Genomic DNA, 18,151 nt, shown 5'->3' with positions numbered 1-18,151 from the left:
GCTTGATGTTGTTTGTTGTTGATCTGTCTCCCCACCTACAACATGAGCTACTTAATACATTGATTTCCCTGTTTTTATTGCTAAATCTCCAGCAAGGGAACAGTGTTTTCACAGAATAGGAACTGATGAACTGGAATCAGTGAGGTCCATCTCTAATGGTTTCTTTCTTTTTTTTTTTTGAATTAAGTTCAATTAGCCAACATATATAATACATCATTGGTTTTTGACATAGTGCTCAATGATTCATTTGTTGTGTATAACATCCAGTGCAACTCTCATGGTTTCTAAAGGAAAACTTTTCTCTGTCCTTCCAACCTTCACTATAAGGCCTTGTGATGCCATGGATTTGAGAAGGGAGGGCCATATCAAGGGGGATTGACAAGCTGTTCCTGCATAGCAGCTAATTGTGACCAGAGAAAACAAAGACTTGCTGGGTTGTGGACTTGGAGTAAGGTAAATAACAAAATATTGTGTATAGGACTAGACCCAAGCCAATGGCAAGAGTCAACCAAACCAGCAGTGTCTCTGAGTTCATCCTCCTGGGACTCTCCTCCCGGCCTGAAGACCAGACATCCCTCTTTATCCTCTTCCTCACCATGTACCTGGTCACCATAATCGGGAACCTACTCATCATCCTGGCCATCCACTCTGACCCCCAGCTCCAGACCCCCATGTATTTCTTCTTGAGTTTCCTGTCCTTCACTGACATTTGCTTTACAACAACCGTTGTCCCCAGGATGCTAGTGAACTTCCTGTCAGAGAAGACCATCTCCTATGCTGGGTGTCTGACACAGATGTATTTCATTTATGCTCTGGGCAACACTGACAGCTGCCTTCTGGCAGTCATGGCCTTTGACCGCTATGTGGCCATCTGTGACCCCTTCCACTATGTCACCACCATGAACCACCACCGCTGTGTCCTGCTGGTGGCCTTTTCCTGCTCACTTCCTCACCTCCACTCACTCCTACACACACTGCTACTGAATCGCCTCATCTTCTGTGACTCCAATGTCATCCATCACTTCCTCTGTGACCTCAGTCCCCTGATGAAGTTGTCATGCTCCCCCACTCTTGTCAATGAAATTGTGATAATGTCAGAATGTTCTGTTGTTTTGGTGACCCCCTTTCTGTGCATTATTTTCTCTTATCTACGAATCCTCATCGCAGTTCTCAAGATCCCCTCAGCCGCTGGCAAACGCAAAGCCTTCTCCACCTGTGGCTCTCACCTCACCGTGGTAGCTCTCTTTTATGGAAGCATCTTCTATGTCTATTTACAGCCCCTGTCCACCTACACTGCCAGGGACCACATAGCAACACTTGTCTACACAGTTCTGTCCTCCATGCTAAACCCTTTTATCTACAGTCTGAGAAACAGAGACCTGAAGCAGGGCCTGAAGAAGCTTATGGGCAGGAGGAAGTCCCAGGCAGCACCCTCTTGACAAACCCACAAATGGAATCTGCTCCACTCAAATCTGGTCTCTACTAGATATTTGTGAAAACTGAACTGTTGCAAGTTAGCTTTTTTAACACATGTGAGATAAAGCTCACATCCATTGATGACAGTGACCAATTGTCCCTGCCTCTGCTGAAATCATGATACTTTTCCTCACTATTCCTCCATTTTCCCATTAAGATTCATTATGTTATCGTCCTCCGAATATTGCTTTTAACTAATTCTCTTGTCACAAGTATTTCCTGAACAAATTGCTGTCTTTTTATTAAGACCTCCTCTCCAAAACCTTTCACAATACAGTATATTGCTGAAAATGATCACTGAACTTACAGCTTTTGAGTGTCTTTGCAAACATTTCAAGGGGAAAGGATTGAGGGAGAGAACAAAGGGAAGGAGAATTACATTCTAGTTACTTTTCTCACAAGGATTTTTATAAATCCTTATTTTTTCTTTCAAAAAACTTTTCTTCCTAAATGTATGTTGGATATTGAGATTTTTTTTCAGTCATTTTCAGATTATAACAGATAAAAAAACAACCTAAGATCCCATCAATAAGGAATGGGAAAGTAATGATTAATCACATAGAATGTAAGAATATGCAGCAGGTCAGAAGAATCAAATGGATGTCTATGTCTTCCTTGAAAAGCCACTAGGTAGAAAAATCAAGATGTGGAATAAGTATAAAAGTGTGAATTTATGTTTTTAAAAACTATATGAATCAGTGTGTATGTGTGTGTAGTCACTAGAGTAAGAATGGAAGTGCAGTGGGGGACACAGAGGGAGAGAATTCCCAACTCATACACGTTAGTAACATCTGAACTTGTTTAAATTAATATATATATAGCTCATGTAATATGAACTTATTAATATATCAGATGACCAAAGCAATAGTGAAAGAATTTCTTTGTAGGATACCAAAGAAGAGAAACTTTCTAGGTGTATGGATTATTATTTGACTCTTTCACTTCAGTGATACTTTAATAGTGTATAACATTCAAAGTAGTGAAACTTTTGAAAGTTTAGAAATATATCTGCCTCGGGGTGCCTGGGTGGCTCAGTGGGTTAAAGCCTCTGCCTTCGGCTCAGGTCATGATCCCAGGGTCCTGGGATCAAGCCCCGCATTGGGCTCTCTGTTCATCAGGGAGCCTGCTTCCTCCCTCTCTCTCTCTCTCTGCCTGCCTCTCTGCCTACTTGTGATCTCTGTCTGTCAAAAAAATAAAAATAAAATCTTCAAAAAAAAAAAAAGAAAGAAATATATCTGCCTTGTCCTAGTGCATCAAGTGTTTTCAGTTATAAACAAGAGGTCATTGTAATTTGTATTCCTCTGTGACTTCCTTCCCTAACCACAGGCTATAGACCCCAACAGCAAATATGGCCCCCTGCCACTGAGTAGGCTCTGGGAGAGTGAACCCTGATTCTACCCAGTTTACTCCAAGCCTGAGCACAGGAGCCTGACTTGGACATTGACAAACCCATTATAATTTTTTAATTTTTTTATTATGTTCAGTTAGCCAACATATAGTACATCATTAGTTTTTGATGTAGTATTCAATGATTCATTATAAAATTTAAATGGAAATGAAAAATAACCTTGAACAGCCAACATTCTTGAAGAAAAAAATCACAAAGTTGGAGGAAACACATTACCAAATTTCAAGACTTCTACAAAGTTAACATAATTAATTTAGTTTAATATTATATCCAAATACATAAATAGACAAGTTGAACATAGGGGAAAAGAGAAAAGAGAGTCAAACTATAAAACAGACTCTTAACTATAGAGAACAAACTGAGGTTTGCCAGAAAGGAGGTGGGCAGGAGGATGGGTTAAATGAGTGATGGGTATTAAGGAGTGCACTTGTGATGAGTACTGGGTATTGTATGTAAGTGATGAATCACTAAATTCTGCTCCTGAAACTAATATTACACTATATGTTAACTAACTAGTCACTAAATTCTGCTCCTGAAACTAATATTGCACTATATGTTAACTAATATTATATAATATGTTACACTATTTGTTAATAATTTAAATTAAAACTTTTTCTTAATGTAGGAATCCTTGACTCCCTTTCTCTCACACTCTCAATTCATCAGCAGCTCTTGTTGATTTCACTTTAAAATCAAATAGAGTATTCACCAAATTTTTACTACTTCCTCTGCTACCATCCTAGCTTATTACTTCTTAACTGCACTGTTGCAGTAGCTCCTAGATTGTCCCCCTGCTTCCACACAGCCCCCTTCTCCAGCCAGAGTGATCCTTTTTAAAGCTGAATCATGTTACTCTTCTGGTGAAAAACTTCCAAGGGCTACACAAATAATCACAGCAAAAATCAAATCACAAAGTCTAAAGGACCGATGCCCTGTTGGCTTTAAAATTATCGCCTCAAAAATAAAAACAAAAGAGCAACAACAACCAACCCCCCCCCACATATATATAAATATATCTCCTCATGCTCTTCTGCATGCTCACTGTCCTTTAGGGATGAATCTCATTTTTTTTCCTGAACATAGGATCCTGATCATCACATCTGAGAAATGTTGCAGTTGCTATACCTACTCCCTGAAATACTTTTCCTGCAAATATCCCAGTGGCTCTGTTCCCTGCTGCCTTCAATTCTTTCACCCTCTTGGTGAAACCAATCCTCATCACACTCCTTTAAATTGCAGCCTGTCCCCTGCATTCCTCATTTCTCCACTACACTTTATTTTATAGCACTTAAAAACTATGCAACTTACATATTAAGTCTATTTTCACTGTCTTCGCACTAATATAAGCTCCACAAAAGGAAAATATTTTTGTCTGATTGGTTCACTTCTAGAAATTTCCATAAACACAATAGATACATAATAAACATCTGTCAAAAAATCAATTACTTTAATATATATTTATCTTTTTCTTTTCTACAAATCAGGTCATGCTGTTTGTGAAGCAAAACATAACTCATTGTCATAACCTAGAATTAAGAAGGCCTAAATAAACTGTCCCCACAAAGAAAGTTCTAGTTAAAAAAAAATATATATATACAGTCTAAATTGGTTTAGGGAATTTGGAAATGAGATTTAATGCACTGCACTCCGCTGTTGGATTTTTGTCACAGGCAAAAACTGATTTAAGGGTAATAAAGCCAAAATCTTTGCAATATGTTTAGATTTTGGGAAACAATCAGACACAATATGTAACTAGCAACTACATTACAAATGCAAACATTCTCAACTTTATTACTCTAAGCACTTGCAGCAACACATACTCTGTATAACTACAGGACATGATAGGCAAAAGGACAAAGAAACTGAAATGTTTATTATCTCATTTACAAAAATTGATGCACACTATGAATCTTCATTAAATATTTTATTAGCCATTTTTATACAAACAATAACATTTATTTGCCACTTTTTATTTTAATTCCAGTATAATTAATGTAGTTATATGTTAGTTTCAGGTGTACAATATAGTGTTTCAACAATTATATATATTACTCAATGGCTAATATATATATTAGCCATTTTGATGACTTCTTGTTTATCTAAAACCATGTTTCACAAAACTTCATACTAATTCAACTGTTATGGTCCAGATGTTAATTTTGTTCTAAAGACAAGTAGCAAATCACATTTGAGAATTCTTATCTTTTCAAATTGGTATCACTAAGAGGTAAGAAGATATAACTTATACAAAATGCAACATTATTCAGACCTCTAATCTTAGTTTAAGATTGTTCCTCTTTTTCAAGAGAAAACATATAATCTCCTTCAGAAAAAGAAGTTCATGTATTTTGATATCATGACAAGTTATTCTTACCTCTTCAGATGGATAAGGAAGTACCTTAAGATGTTGACTTTGCAAAAATGAGAGCTGTTGATAATGCCACATACCAAGGGTTATGTGAAAATAATGAGGACAAGAAGAGATATACCTGAACCAAGGCAATAGATTATGGAGATCATAACCTGAATATTTTTATTTCAATAGGTTCTAGAAAAATAGGCAGGGACTACAATCCAGGCAGGGATTCAAAAAGGGGGAAAGACCATTGAAATCAAGGAAAATTTGGAGGACACCAGTGTATCAGTTAGCTTTTGGTGGATAATAAATCATCCCAAAACTTAGTGGTTTACACAACAAACTTTGTTTACATGACAATTTCATTGGCTGACAATTTGGGCTGGGAATATGTTCAGCTGTATGGGGCTTCTTGTCTGGGTTTGGTTCAGTTGATCTTAACAAGGGCTCACTCATGCCTCTGCTATTACCTGCCAGGTCACCTGAGAACTGGTTGATTGTTAGCTGGAGGATCTTGGTTCTCCTCCATGTGGCTCCCATCCTTACAGACTAGGTTGGACTAGTTCACATGGTGGTCTCAAGGCTCCAAGAGCAGCAGCAACAGAGTCTGCCTAGGCTTGGAAATCTCACACCACTTTCACTGACTCTGTTAGTTAAAATCAACAAGTCCTGCCCAGATTCAGTGTGTAGGGGAAAAAACTCCACTTGCAAGGAGGTATTGCAAAGTGACTTGGCCATTTTTGCAATTTGCCACTGTCACCTCCACAATTTTTCAAGGACATGTCCCTGGAAATATCACTAGGAAAATTAAGAATATGGTATTAAGGAGGGTACATGTTGTGTACATGTGTACATGTGATGAGCACTGGGTGTTTTATGCAAATAATGAATTATTCAACACTACAATAATAATGATGATGATGATGATGATGATAATAAAACAACTTTTAAAATAAAACTTGAAAAAATAAAACTTGAAAATTTAAATAGCAAAAGAAAAAAGAATTAAATAATGAGAAGTGAGTAAACAACTCAATATTGTGCAGGACAAAGTAAGACACACATCTCCTCCCTCACAACAGAAGTGTCGTGAAGTGGCTGACAAGTGGCCACATACCTGTCATATGCCATCACAGCAAAAAGGAAATTGTCAAGACAAACAAAAATTATGAAAAAATATATCTGTGTTACACACCCTGCATAGGGGATGGATTGATCCTGAGCATGCATGTTTATCAGCATCTTAGGGATGGAAAGAGATGAAAAGGAAACATCAGTGAAGGCCAAGTGACTGAGGAAGAAGTACATGGGGGTGTGGAGGTGAGAGTCCAGCCTGATGAGCAGGATGATGAGCAGATTCCCCAGCACCATGGTCAGGTACATGCGCAGGAACAGGGCAAAGAACAGGCATTGCTGTTCTGGCCAGATGGGGAGCCCCAGGAGTGACTCAGACACACTGCTCATGTTCTCCCTCTTCATTGTCTCCTTAATCTCTGCTGGGATTAAAAGAGTAGGAAACATCAGGGACTGAAATATGGTGGTTGTCATTACTGTGTGCACATTACAGCCACACGCTTTTTTTTCCCCCAGAGACTGTGAAAATTGAAACAAATCACAAATTTTGCTGTCTGAATCTTCTGTCTGCCCCCTCCTGGTCACAGAATGCATCAGACTTCCAACAGCACACAAGAATTCCTTCAAAGGAGACCAGAATAAAATTTCTTCACTTATTGAGCCATGTTCCAGATGCTTTCTTGGCACTGGGAATAGAACAGAAAATAAAACATTCAATCCTCTTCCTTCTTGGAGCTCACAATTATTGAGCACATTTTAGAGTACTGATCAAGCTTTGTAGCCAGAAATCTTGAATTAGATTCCAACCTCAACAATTTACTACCTGAGTGACCTTGGCCACTTTCTCTATGTCACTGCAGAGATCCTACTCTTCACCATTCTGCTCTTCCTGCCTTTCATTCATTTGGCAGAAAATCCTGGGCCATGTTTGGAATTGCTTCAGGGCTTCTAAATTACTCCAGCACCTGCTTGATTATCTACCTATACCCATACGTATGATGACCCTTTATTTTATTATCCAAGCCAGGACACTTGAAGACTGAGAAGAGAAGTTACACAATAATTATACTAGAACAACAGGTCTACACCAAGATGTTCCTGGGAAAACCAGAATGTGCAGTACCTACTTATACCACACTTTCCAATTTGCAAAGGACTTCCACATGCACTTACTTACATTAATTAGTAAACATTTATTGAATGCCTGTAAAGCAGGCATTCCAACTGTTAATTCTTTCATGTTACTATGTTTCATGTTACTTCACACCTGGAAACAGGTGTGAAGTCATATACTCCAGAGTGTATACAAGTTGATGGACCCTGATCTTAAGCATAGGACTTCTGATAGACTTTACACTAGAGGAGGCCAGGCAACCCCTTCACTGGGAGTTAAGTCAGAGTTAGAGCCCTAGAATGGAGCCCAGTGAGACAGCATCCTTCTAAGTCACAGGAATCTGATAGAAGAGCCTTTTCAAAGAACAGAGATGAACTCAGATGAACTTTGAGCTCATTTCAGTCAGTGGGACAAGAAGGAGGGCAGATACTTAAACCTTTTCCTAATACATGGCTGCTCAGTGACATTGATTGGGTAAGACTTCTCTTTGGAACTCAAGCATTTGGGGGTGAAATTCAAAAGTTTTGTGTCAAGTAGGATCTTCATATTCAGTGACTGGATGAGGAAGAATAGAACTCTGACGCAAGCCACCCCCACATGAAAGAAACAGCTGGCTACATGCTCAGGAAGGAGGGAAGGAAGCTGTCAGCTGGCTCTTTGGATGTTTCCTCTGCTTTGCACAAAATACTCTAAACAGTCAAGAAATGACTAGTGAGTTTAAAATCTCACGCATTTAGGAAATAATCATGATGCTAGCATCCACTTAGTGCATGCTTATAGAATACTCCCATCACATTCTACAGTTCAGACATCTTAGCCTCACAGAGATTGAGCCCAAGGTCCAAAATGAAGTTTTGAAAATAGGATATTTGAATCAAAATGTGTGTGACACCAGAGCCCAAACACTTAACCACTACCATGTTCTCAAGAGTGGAAATACAACATTATGCAAGGCCAATGAAGAAAAGTACCCTTGGAGCACTGTAGGGTCTTCAAATCCCATGGATAAATGGATTACAACCTGGCATGGGAATGACTCTGCTTGGAGCTGCCTGTCTCTGAAAAAGGAGGAGATAAGACATAAGAGGAGAATGTAGCTATAAGCCTGTTTATCCAGGACACACACACACACACACACACACACACACACATTGTCTTATCATAGTTTTAGTTCTCTCCCTTATACACCCATTCGAAGTTAAAAATAGTCAAAGTGTGACTGTTTTATACATAAAAACACATATGAGGCCACACACACATACACATCAAAATAGACCTCGGACCTATACTCATCCTCTTCATGACCTATACTCATTCTAGGTAAAAAAACAAACAAACAAAACGAGAGCTTGTGTTACTTTTACATGAATTTACACACAACTGATAAATGGAACACTGTCACACACAATATAATACATAAACATCACTGTCATCTGGACAAAGCACAGCGTACCCAAAAACCACATACCATAAAATACACAGGTACACATCAAGACACATGAACATACCATAGACAAACTTAAACCTAAACAGCACGTGCATACACACAAGTACACACATACACTAACAAGAAGAGCTTTCCTTCCATAGTCTATTGAACCCCTTCCTATGGGAGCAGAGTTGGTATGTGAGTCAGTTGACCACCAAGTACACTAGGTTATACAAACAACACAAAAAACACACATGCATACACATTCTTGCATAAACATACATGTCCAGTGGCAGGTGGTGATTCTCCATCTTCCTCTGACCTGAGAGACTCCTTGGTGAGCTCAGACACCTCTGGTCAAAGGTGTTGCCTGAGCCTTTACTTTCTGTTCATACATATATGTCAGAGAGAGAAAGAGAGATTTTAAGAATTGGCTTATGCAAGGGGAAGAGTTAAGATGGTGGAGGAGTAGGAGATCCTAAGTTCATCCGGGCCCTGGAATTCAGCTAGATAGTTATCAGATCATTCTGAACACCTGCAAAATCAATCAGAGATCTGAGAAAATAAATGCTGCAATTCTACAAATAGAAAAGTAACTACTTTTTGGAAGGCTATGGAGACTTGAATCTGGAGTGATCTATCAGAGGATAGGGCAGTGGGAAGGTCACTGAAGAAGGCTACCACAAAGTGTTATAAGCAGCAGAGTGCAAAATTGGAACTTTTAGAAGTCCACTACAGTGGAAGATGCCCCTAACTTAAAGGTGCTCAGGTGGCAAAGAAGGTCAGAATCCCAGGTAGAACAGCATGGTCTCAGGACCCTCAGTGTCACAAGAATTGGAGTGCCTGAGCATGGCAGAGTTCCCAGGCATCACAGTGGGGAAGCTGGCTGAAAACAGTGAGTCTAGGCACCAGATTTCTGCTTGGTGTTGCTATAAACTGTGAACTGCTACACAGTAAAACAATCGCTCTCCATGTCCAGCAAGAGGCATAAGTGTGGGGGTGAGACCTCCCCTTCCTCCCCCAGGAGGAACAGCTGGAGTCCACACTGCTGGAGTCTATAAAATTTGGCAACCTGAAGCTCAGTTGTGTGCCTGAGATAAAAATGCTCAGTTACAGGCTGGGTGAACACAGAGTTCTGATGGAAAACAGGGAGACAAGAGTGATTAACTGCTTTTTTGTTAAGACTTACTGAAGAGTGGGGGGGGTGCAAATTTTCAGATCTGGGGCTAGAGATTGGGGAGTCGCCATTTCCATCCCCCCACCATTGGTGCTGAAAGCCTTCACGGAGCAAAACAGCACCACATAGTGAAATCTGGAACTGCTTGCACTGAGAACAGCCCCCTGGCAAAGGAGGAGCATTTCCACAAGTGCAAGGATACCTGAGAATCAAGGCAACAGGTCCTTCCCCAAGATAACCAGCAGGAATACCTGGCTAGCACCAAGTTTACCAATCATAGAAAACTGCAAAACTTCAGCTCTTAGGAAAATCAGTATATAGGGTTTTAAAATTTTCTTTAGTCTTTCAGTTTTACTATTTTCAGTTATTTTATTTTTTCAGTTTTTTTTTGTTCTTTTTAACTTTTATCTTTATATATACATTAATATATATTTTATTTTTGGTTTCCATTCTTTGTATTTTATTATATACATGTATGTGTGTATACATATGTATGTATATATATATATATGTGTATATATATTTGTGTACACACACATACACACATATATTTCTTTCTTTCTTTCCTTTTTTCCTATTTTGAGATCCAATTTCTTTTAATAAGCAGATCAAAATATACCCAGAATCTAGCTTTCTGTTTTGTTTCTTTGATTTTTTTCCTATTTTGTTTTGTTTTTGCTTTCTTCTGTTTTTTTCCTCTGTTGCCATTGTTATTGTTGTTTTTTCTCTCTCTTCTATTCTTCTCTGGACATAATTGCAAGTTGGAGAAATTCACCCTAAAAGAAAGAACAAGAGGTAGTACTCACTTCCAGGGATTCAATAACACAGAAATAAATAAGATTTTTGAACTAGAATTTATTTTTTTATTGTGTTATGTTAGTCACCATAAAATACATCATTAGTTTTTGATGCAGTGTTCCAAGATTTATTGTTTATGTATAACACCCAGTGTTCCATGCAATACATGCCTTCCTTAATACCCACCACCAGGCTCACCTATCCCCCCACCCCCTCCCTTCTAAAACCCTCACTTGTTTCTTGGAGTCCACCATCTCTCATGGTTCAGCTCCTCTCTGATTTCCCCCAATTCACTTTTCCTTTCCTTCTCCTAATGTCCTCCATATTATTCTTTATGTTTCACAAGTAAGTGATACCATATGATAATGGACTTTCTCTGTCTGACTTATTTCACTCACTAGAAATTTAAAACAGTGATTATAAGTATACTAGATAGGCTTGAAAAAAGCATAGAAGACACTAGAGAATCCCTTGCTATAGAAATAAAAGAACTAAAATCTGATTAGGCCAACACTAAAAATGCTATTACTGAGATGCAGCCAAAAATATAGTCTTTAACAGCAAGGATAAAAGACAAAATGTTGGAAAATAAAGAAGTTGAAAAGAAGAGAGAAAATACAAGTACTGGATCATGAAGGAAGTTTTTGAGAAATCAGTGATTCCATAAAGTGAAATAATATCCAGATAATAAGGTCCCAGAAGGTAGGGGGAGGTTTATTTGAACAAATTATAGCTGAAAACTTTCCTAATCTGGGGAAGGAATAGGCATTCAAGTCCAGAAGTCACAGAGAAACACCTCCATATCAATAAAAATAGGTCAACACCTCAACATACAATAGTGAAGCTTTCAAATTTCAGAGAAAAAGACATAATCTTGAAAGCAGCTCTGGACAAGAAATCTTTAACCCACAAGGGTAGACACATAGGGCTGGCAGCATACTTGTCCACAGAGACCTGCCAGGACAGAAAGGACTGGCATGATATATTTAATGTGCTAAATGGGAAAAATATGCAACTGAAAATACTTTATCCAGCAGGGCTGTCATTAAAAATGAAGGAGAAATGAAGAGTTTCCAAGACAAACAAAAACTAAAGGAATTTGTGAACACTAATTCAACCCTATAAGAAATAGTAAAGGGGATCCTTTGAGTGAAGAGAGAGCCCAAAAGTAATAAAGATCAGAAAGGAACAGAGGCAATCTACAGAGACAATGACTTGACAAGTAATACAATGTCACTATTCATATATTTCAATAATTACTCTGCAAATAAATGGACTAAATGTTCTAATCAAAAGACATAGGGCTCAGATAGGATTTTAAAAAGAAGACCCATAAATCTGTTGTTTAAAAGACCCAGTTTAGATTCAAAGACACTTCCAGATAGAAAGTGAGGGGGTGGAGAACCATTTATAATGCTAATAGACATCAAAAGAAACCTGGAATGGCAATCCTTACATACATCAGACAAACTAGCTTTTAAGCCAGACTTTAATAAGAGACGAAGAGGGACACTGTATCATAATAAAAGGGTCTATCCTATAAGAAGATGTACAAATTGCAAATATTTATACTCCTGACTTGGGAGCAGCTAAATATATAAACCCACTAAAAATCAAATTAAATAAACAGATGATAATACAATAATAGTAGGGGACTTTATCACCCCACTCAAAACAATGGACAGATCATCTAAGCAGAAGATCAACAAGGAAACAAGAGGTTTGAATGACACACTGAACCAGGTGGACTTCACAAATGTATAAGGAGCATTTCATACTAAAGCAACAGAATACTCATTCTTCTCAAGTGTGCAAAGAACATTCTCCAGAATAGATCACATACTGGGTCACAAATCAGGTCTCAGTGGTACAAAAAGATTGGGATTATACCATGTGTATTTTCAGACCACAATGATTTAAAACTTGAACTCGATAACAAGAAAAAATCTGGAAGGAACACAAATACCTGGAGATTAGGAGCATCCTACTAAAGAATGAATGGGATAACAAGAAAATTAAAGAAGACTTTAAAAATATGTGGAAACAAATAAAAATGAAAACAATATTTTAGAACCTTTGGGACTCAGCAAAGGTGGTCCTAAGAGGGAAGTGTATAGCAATACAGGCCTTTCTCATGAAGCAAGAAAAGTCTCAAGTACACAACTTAACCTTACACCTAAAGGAGCTAGAAAAGAACAAATAAAGCCTAAATCTAGCAAAATAAGAGAAATAGTAAAGATTAGCAGCAGAAATCAATGATATAGAAAAAACAAACAAACAACACACAGTTGAACCAAACAACAAAACCAGGCGCTGGTTCTTTGAAAGAATTAATAAGATCAATAAACCCCTAGCCAGACCTATCCAAAAAAAAAAAAAAAGAGAGAGAGAGAGAGAGAGAGAGAGAGAGAGAGAGAGAAAGGACACAAATAAATAAAAACATGAATGAAAGAGGAGAAATCACACCAACACCAAGGAAATACAAACAATTACAAGACAATATTATGAGCAATTATATGGTAACACACTAGGCAATCTGGAAGAAATGGGTACATTCCTAGAAACATATAAACTACCAAAACTGAACCAGGAAGAAATAGAAAATCTGAAGAGATCCATAACCAGCTAGGAAATTGAAGCAGTTATCAAAAACCTCCCAAAAAACAAGAGTCCAGGGCCAGATACCTTCCCAGGGGAATTCTACTAAACAATTAAAGAAGAAATAATACTTACTCTACTGAAGCTGTTTCAAAAAAGGAAAACTTTCAAACTTGTTCTACAAGACCAGAATTACCATGATCCCAAAACCAGACAAAGACTCTGTCAAAAAGGAGAATTACAGACCAATATCCCTGATGAACATGGATGCAAAAATTCTCACCAAGTTACTAGCTAATAGGGTCCAACATTGTTTCAAAAGGATTACTCACCACAACCAAGTGGGATTTATTCCTGGGATGCAAGGGTGGTTCAACATCCATAAATCAATCAATGTGATACACTGCATTAACAACAACAGCAAAAAAAGACAATCCTTTCAAAGGATTCAGAAAAAGCATTTTAAAAATACAGCATTCTCATTTAAAAAAAAAACTCTCTGCAGGGTAGGAATAAAAGGAAAATACCTGAATATCATAAAAGCCATATATGAAAAACCCACAGTGAATATCTTTCTCAATGGGTAAAACTGAGAGCTTTTTCCCTAAGGTCAGGAACATGACAAGGATGTCCACTCTACCATTGCTGTTCAACATAGTACCAGAAGTGCTAGCATCAGCAATCAGAAAACAAAAAAGAAATAAAAGGCATCCAAATCAGCAAAGAAGAAATCAAACTTGTTCACTTCACAGATGACATGATACTCTATGTAGAAAACCCAAAGACTCCAGCAAAAAATTGTTAGAAGTGACAGGAATTCAGCAAAATGGCAGGATATAAAATCAATGCATAGAAGTCAGTTGCATTTCTATACACTAACAATGAGGCAGAAGAAAGAGAAATCGAGGAATCAATCCCATTTACAATTGCACCAAAAACCCTAAGATGCCTAGGAATGAGCCTAACCAAAAAGGTAAAGGATCTGTACTCTGAAAACGATAGAGCACACACACACAAATGGAAAACCATTCCATGCTCATGGATTGGGAGAATAAGAATTGTTAAGATGTCTATGCTACCCAAAGCAATCTACACATTCAATGCAATCCCTATCAAAATGCCATCAACATTTTTCACAGAGCTGGAACAAATAATCCTAAAATATGTATGGAACCAGGAAAGACCCCAAATAGCCAAGGGAAGGTTGAAAAAGAAAACCAAGCCTGGAGGCATCACAATTCCAGACTTCAAACTGTGTTACAGTTTGGTGCTGGCACAAAAACAGACACATAGATCAATGGAACAGAATAGAGAACCCAGAAATGGACCCTCAACTCTATGGTCAACTAATCTTCAACAAAGCAGGAAAGAATATCCAATGGAAAAAAGGCAGTCTCTTCAACAAGTGTTGGGAGAATTGGACTGCCACATGTGGAAGAATGAAACTGGACCATTCTCTTACAACATACACAAATATAAACTCAAAATGAGTGAAAGTCCTAAATGTGAGACAGGAATAAAAGTCCTAGAGGAGAACACAGGCAGCAGCCTCTTTGATCTCAGCTGCAGCAACTTCTTACTAGACATGTCTCCAAAGGCAAAAGAAACAAAAGCAAAAATGAACTATTGGGACTTCATCGGGATAAAAACCTTTTCCACAGCAAAGGAAACAATCAACAAAACTAAAGGCAACCTATGGAATGGGAAAAGATATTTGCAAATGGCATATCTGATAAAGAGTTAGTATCCAGGGGCGCCTGGGTGGCTCAGTGGGTTAAAGCCTCTGCCTTCAGCTCAGGTCATGATCCCAGGGTCCTGGGATCGAGTCCCGTATCGGGCTCTCTGCTCAGCAGGGAGCCTGCTTCCTCCTCTCTCTCTGCCTGCCTCTTTGCCTACTTGTGATCTCTGTCTGTCAAATAAATAAAATCTTTAAAAAAAAAAAAAGGGTTAGTATCCAAAACCTATAAAGAACTTATCAAGTTTGAGCCTGGGTGGCTCATTCAGTTGCATCTTCCTTTGGCTCAGGTCATGACCCCAGGGTCTGGGGATCGAGTCCCACATCGGGGAGGGGGGTCCCTGCTCAGTGGGGAATCTGCTTCTTCCTCTCCCTCTGCTCCTACCCCCTGCTCGTGCTTTCTCTCTCTTTATCACACTCACTCTCAAATAAGTAAATACAGTCTTTTAAAAAAGACTGAAAAAAGAATCATGTCATCTGCGAAGAGAGAGAGTTTGACTTCTTCCTTGCCAATTTGGATACATTTTATTTCTCTTTGTTGTCTGATTGCTGTTGCTAGGACTTCTAATACTATGTTGAACAAGAGTGGTGAGAGTGGGCATCCTTGTCGTGTTCCTGATCTCAATGGGAAGGCTGCAAGCTTTTTCCCATTGAGGCTGATATTTGCTGTGGGTCTTTCATAGATAGATTTGATGAAGTTCAGGAATGTTCCCTCTATCCCTGTACTTTGAAGCGTTTTAATCAGGAACGGATGCTGGATTTTGTCAAATGCTTTTTCTGCATCAATTGAGAGGACCATGTGGTTCTTCTCTCTTCTCTTATTGATTTATTCTATCACATTGATTGATTTGCGAATGTTGAACCATCTTTGTAACCCAGGGATGAATCCCACCTGGTCATGGTGGATAATCTTTTTAATGTGCTGTTGGATCCTGTTTGCTAGGATCTTGTTGAGAATCTTAGCATCCATATTCATCAGTGATATCGGTCTGAAATTCTCCTTTTTGGTAGGGTCTTTGCCTGGTTTGGGGATCAGGGTAACGCTGGCTTCATAAAAAGAGTCTGGAAGTTTTCCTTCTGCTTCAATTTTTTTGAAACAGCTTCAGGAGAATAGGTGTTATTTCTTCTTTGAAAGTTTGATAGAATCCCCCAGGGAATCCGTCGGGTCCTGGGCTCTTGTTTTTTGGGAGGTTTTTGATCACTGCTTCAATCTCGTTACTAGATATTGGTCTATTCAGGTTGTCAATTTCTTCCTGGTTCAATTTTGGGAGTTTATAGTTTTCTAGGAATGCATCCATTTCATCTAGGTTGCTTAGCTTATTGGCATTTTTTTAAATTAAAATTTTATTTATTTTCAGCGTAACAGTATTCATTGTTTTTTCACCACACCCAGTGCTCCATGCAATCTGTGACCTCCCTAATACCCACCACCTGGTTCCCCCACTCTCCCACCCCCTGCCCCTTCAAAAACCTCAGGTTGTTTTTCAGAGTCCATAGTCTCTCATGGTTCGCCTCCCCTTCCAATTTCCCTCAACTCCCTTCTCCTCTCCATCTACCCTTGTCCTCTATATTATTTGTTATGCTCCACCAATAAGTGAAACCATATGATACTTGACTTTCTCTGCTTGACTTATTTCACTCAGCATAATCTCTTCCAGTCCTGTCCATGTTGCTACAAAAGTTGGGTATTCGTCCTTTCTGATGGAGGCATAATACTCCATAGTGTATATGGACCACATCTTCCTTATCCATTCATCCGTTGAAGGGCATCTTGGTTCTTTCCACAGTTTGGCGACCGTGGCCATTGCTGCTATAAACATTGGGGTACAGATGGCCCTTCTTTTCACTACATCTGTATCTTTGGGGTAAATACCCAGCAGTGCAATTGCAGGGTCATAGGGAAGCTCTATTTTTAATTTCCTGAGGCATCTCCACACTGTTCTCCAAAGTGGCTGCACCAGTTTGCATTCCCACCACCAGTGTAAGAGGGTTCCCCTTTCTCCACATCCTCTCCAACACACGTTGTTTCCTGTCTTGCTAATTTTGGCCATTCTAACTGGTGTAAGGTGGTATCTCAATGTGGTTTTGATTTGAATCTCCCTGATGGCTAGTGATGATGAACATTTTTTCATGTGTCTGGTAGCCATTTGTATGTCTTCCTTGGAGAAGTGTCTGTTCATATCTTCTGCCCATTTTTTAATATGATTATCTGTTTTGTGTGTGTTGAGTTTGAGGAGTTCTTTATAGATCCTGGATATCAACCTTTTATCTGTACTGTCATTTGCAAATATCTTCTCCCATTCCGTGGGTTGCCTCTTTGTTTTTTTGACTGTTTCTTTTGCTATGCAGAAGCTTTTGATCTTGATGAAGTCCCAAAAGTTCATCTTTGCCTTTGTTTCCTTTGCCTTTGGAGACATATCTTGAAAGAAGTTGCTGTGGCTGATATCAAAGAGGTTACTGCCTATGTTCTCCTCGAGGATTCTGATGGATTCCTGTCTCACATTGAGGTCTTTTATCCATTTCGAGTTTATCTTTGTGTACGGTGTAAGAGAATGGTCGAGTTTCATTCTTCTACATATAGCTGTCCAGTTTTCCCAGCACCATTTATTGAAGGGACTGTCTTTTTTCCACTGGATATTTTTTCCTGTTTTGTCAAAGATTATTTGACCATAGAGTTGAGGGTCCATATCTGGGCTCTCTACTCTGTTCCACTGGTCCACGTGTCTGTTTTTATGCCAGTACCATGCTGTCTTGGTGATCACAGCTTTGTAGTAAAGCTTGAAATCAGGTAACGTGATGCCACCAGTTTTATTTTTGTTTTTCAACATTTCCTTAGCAATTCGGGGTCTCTTCTGATTCCATACAAATTTTAGTATTATTTGCTCCAGCTCTTTGAAAAATACTGGTGGAATTTTGATCGGAATGGCATTAAAAGTATAGATTGCTCTGGGCAGTATAGACATTTTAATGATGTTTATTCTTCTGA

At 38.7% G+C, this 18,151-nt stretch overlaps 1 protein-coding gene across 1 annotated transcript; it reads left to right on the top strand.

Moving 5' to 3' along the window:
• Positions 1–494: 494 nt before the first annotated feature.
• LOC308353532 (olfactory receptor 1L8-like) lies at positions 495–1,439 on the top strand (the record flags this gene model as incomplete). Its single annotated transcript, XM_080820425.1, has 1 exon — positions 495–1,439. One exon carries the CDS (start codon positions 495–497, stop codon positions 1,437–1,439), a length of 945 nt encoding a protein of 314 aa, XP_080676551.1.
• Positions 1,440–18,151: the final 16,712 nt, after the last annotated feature.

The sequence above is a fragment of the Martes martes genome (assembly GCF_963455335.1).
Source record: "Martes martes genome assembly, chromosome: 12".
Lineage (NCBI taxonomy): Eukaryota > Metazoa > Chordata > Mammalia > Carnivora > Mustelidae > Martes > Martes martes.
The sequence above is the reverse complement of the archived record's forward strand: the minus strand, read 5'-3'. Positions and strand labels throughout refer to the sequence as shown.